Consider the following 3,933-nt stretch of genomic DNA (forward strand, 5'->3'; position numbering starts at 1 on the left):
CTCCTGATTCCAGGGCTGGTTCTCTATTCACTGCACCACCTAGCCACCCCTGGAATAATGTTTTTAAATGTGTAAAATACATAGATTACAAAGGAGATCAATTATATTGAAATAGTTATTTTTATTTTTTTAAGTTCATGGACTCTAAATTAAAGAATCTCTGTAGTTTATACTAATCATGCACGCTGGCTAACTAGAAAAAAAAAAAGGAAACATCAGTGGGGACTTTTGAGTTACAGTCATACAGATCCATAGGGTTACTAGAATGTCGAGCAGTCACCTTTGATTGGGTATAAACACCCCTTGTCGTTGAAAAAAGGAAACACATCAGTGGGGGCTTGTGAGGTATGGTCATACAGATCAATGGGGTTCCTAGAATCTGGGTAAGTTACCTGTGAGTGGGAGATACCCCTGGCTGTTGCATGTAGAAAAGAAAAATGAGACCCTAAGAGATGAAATAACACCCAATGTCCAAGTAGAAAAGCCAACCCCTGACTCAAAAGTCCAACCCTCTTTATAGTATGGCATATGGTATGCCCTAGGAAGTTCACAATCCTGGGAAAGGCTCTTCCTTCAGTAAACCATTAATCTGCTCATTTCTCTACATTTTATCCCCACGCTTGCTGAAGTCTCCTGACCAGAGGACGAATGGACCCAGCCAGCCAACCAACCAACCAACCAGCATCACCCCCCTAACAACACCCTGGACTGGCTGAGATATGCTGGGGGCAGGGTACTAGGCAGGAGACTTGCCTCACATGATTGAGCTTAATCCTCTTTGTCTCTCTTCCCATGGTACAGAGCATCCAAGAAGCAGGGAAATGGAGAAGGGAGGCAGCCCCAGATACTGCAGGAGGCTCATGCTGCTAGGAATTCTCTGGGCCACCGCCCATCTGCCTCCCCAAGGGGCTTCCCACCCACAACGGCTCCCAAGGGACACAGGTAGATGTCTCTGCTGCTTCTGCTATTATCTTTCCTCTCAGCTTTGCCAGGGAGGGGAATGCCTTCTCACTTGACTCATTTCATTTCATGCTTTTTGGTGCATTCGTTCTAGTTTTATCAGCTTGAAATAGATCAAATGGTTTTACTTTCCTAGAGGGAGCCTCAGAGATACCCCAGGAGAGATTAATGGGGAACTGGAGGGAGGAGGGCAGCCAGTCTGCCCTCTTACATCCTTTCTTCAAAGTTCACCCACCCCATTCAAGCACCTGCAGACTTTTCCCCCTTCCTATGTGGGCCAGTTCTTTCTAGGGAGTAAATTTTGGTAGTAAAAGGGCAAAGTGTCAGCAGGGCCTGGAGGTAAGTGGGACTCAGGAAGCCCTGATCTTCCTCTGGGGTTCCTTTTAGATTTAGGGTCAGTCGTAAAGAGGGATGGAGAGGTGAGGAAGGAAGGGGTGATTCCCTTCCCTTAATTCTATCCATGTCTTTTGTTCCTTTCATAGAAGTGTCTTTTACCTGCCACAGTCCATGAACTAACTTAAATGTAGACTCTTGTCCAGTAATTGAGAGCTGGAAGATGACTTAGAGGTCACTGAGTCCAAATCCCTCATCTTCCAGGTGAGGAAACAGGCCCAGACAGGATTGCCATCTGAGTAGTAGTAGCAGAGCTGGTTTCTAGGGTGATTTCCAACTAGAACCCTCTGCTCATAGCTTCATTGATCTCAAGAGACAGGGATCTCAGAAGCCATGCGGTCCAACCCCCTCATTTTACAGATAAGGAACTGATTTTGGCTGAAGACAGGAATGCTGTGTAGGACATCTTATTATCAGAGGCAGGATTTGAATTTAAGTCCTTTGACTTCAGGGCCAGTTGGGAAGAATCTTTAGAGAGATAAACAGTAATGATGTCCAGCAACCTCAGAGCCCAGTCTGAAGTATGACACATTGTCCAGGATTATGAACAGAGCCGTAACCAGGAAATTTTGTGCCTGGGGGCACGGGGAGTGGAAGTTGTACAAAGCTTGACCTTAGTGGAACTGGAGTGAGAGGTGCAGGGAGGAGAGAAGGAAGCTAGGTGACCTATTGGGAAACATGCTGGACCTCTGATTAGGAAGACCAGAACCTGTGCCCTACTTCTGACGTTTCCTGAATGTTTTACCCTGCACGAGACATTTAACACACCTCTGCCTCAGCTACCTCATTTATAAGATGGCAATAATAATAATAGTGTTTACCTCAAAGGGTTATTGTGAGGATCAAATAAGATGCAAACCTTAAAGAGAATACAAATATTAGAGGTCATTATTCTTTTAAATTTTTATTTTGCTTTTTGGAGGGTGGAGGGCAGGGCAGTGGGGGTTAAGTGACTTGCCCAAGGTCACACAGCTAGTAAGTGTTAAGTGTCTGAAGCCACATTTGAACTCAGGTACTCCTGACTCCAGGGCTGGTTCTCTATTCACTGTGCCATCTAGCCATCCCTGTCATTATTCGTAATAATAATTAAATGAACAACAAAAACAAATATCTAAATATTATATACTATATAACAATTAAATTTATGCAAGATATATTTACATAATATATTTTATAAAATATAACATTTAATACAACATACAATTGTTATATATTATATATTTTTATATAACAAATTGCATGGTATATAATAATTATGTATTTCTACATGTCATATAAGTATACATTTGTATATGAACTATATATTTATATGATTTATTTGTGCATAATTACATGTGCATAAATATAGTATATAATGATTATATATTCATACAACATAGTTTATATAATTATATCTACACTAAAATATCATACATATTTATGAAATATTTGCATATAATTATATTTGTATAATTTATTTTATATATTATATAGTTACATATGTGCTTTGCATTATATATTTGCATAATATAAAGATTATGTAATTACATTATATAATCATTATATATCATAATGCATATAATACATATTTATTATTATTGGGTTTTTATAGTTGTTATTGATATTGTTGTTGTTATGATTTTGCTCAAGCCCATGATTTCATCAGTAAAGGGAACTCCCAAGGAGGTGATTCCTGTTGATGTAGATTGACCGCTGTTTTGTCTTAAAGACTTGCTGATGTCCCATAGCCAGTGCATATCAGAGGCAGGTCTTGCAATCAGGTCTTCCTGACTCTGAGACCAACTCTCTATCCTTTATGAAACACTGCTTCTTATCACCATTATCGACATTAGTAATTATGATAATACATTTAGAATAAAGAGTTAACACGATCTGGGGAAGAGAGAAATGACTAGCTTGAATGAGGAGGTTCATGCTGCCTCTCATATGCCCTAATTGTGGGACCCTAGGAAAGTATTTTCTCCTTTGTGTCTTGTCTTCCCCCATTAGTTATAGGCTCCTTGAGGGCAGGGACCACCTTCCTTTTTCATATTTGTATTCCCAATGCTTAGCATTGTGCCTGGTACTTAGTAGGGACTTAAATAGTGCTCACTGACTGACTGACAACCTTTAAGCACCCACAGGAAACTCTCCAAAAATAGAAGTTGCAAAGTATTTGAAGACCTATATTGAGAGGTAGGAAGGGGGGCGGGGCATGTTCCTCAACTAAAGATTTCTCTCTATCAATGAAATTACAGGTCTGGTTAAAAAACATTATCATAATAGAAAATATATAATTATAACTCATATTTATATAGTATTTTAAGGATTATAAAGTGATTTACATATATCATTTCATTTGATCCTAAGAACAAGAATCCTGGGAGGTAGGTGCTATTATTATTTTCATTTTATCTCCTGAGAAAGGTTAAATAATTCACCTGGAGTCACACAACTAGTCTGAGGCTAAATTTGAACTCAGATCTCCCTGACTCCAAAGCAAAGTGCTCTAGTGATTGTGTTACCTAGCTGCCTCTAGAAAATCTATCTCTCCATCTATCTATCTATCTATCTATCTATCTATCTATCTATCTATCTATC

At 39.5% G+C, this 3,933-nt stretch overlaps 1 protein-coding gene across 1 annotated transcript in view; it reads left to right on the forward strand.

The window, feature by feature from the left end:
- Window positions 1-546: 546 nt before the first annotated feature.
- Window positions 547-3,933, forward strand: part of SLC24A5 (solute carrier family 24 member 5) — a 20,988-nt gene continuing 17,601 nt past the window's right edge. The window contains exon 1 of the mRNA XM_069097980.1: window positions 547-942. Within this exon, the coding sequence (XP_068954081.1) occupies window positions 759-942 (184 nt within the window). The 5' untranslated portion in view covers window positions 547-758. The remainder of the gene's footprint in view (window positions 943-3,933) is intronic.

The sequence above is a fragment of the Petaurus breviceps genome, unplaced genomic scaffold (assembly GCF_028583685.1).
Source record: "Petaurus breviceps papuanus isolate PSGF00001 unplaced genomic scaffold, PetGlider_PUasm1.0 37, whole genome shotgun sequence".
In the NCBI taxonomy this organism is placed as follows: domain Eukaryota; kingdom Metazoa; phylum Chordata; class Mammalia; order Diprotodontia; family Petauridae; genus Petaurus; species Petaurus breviceps.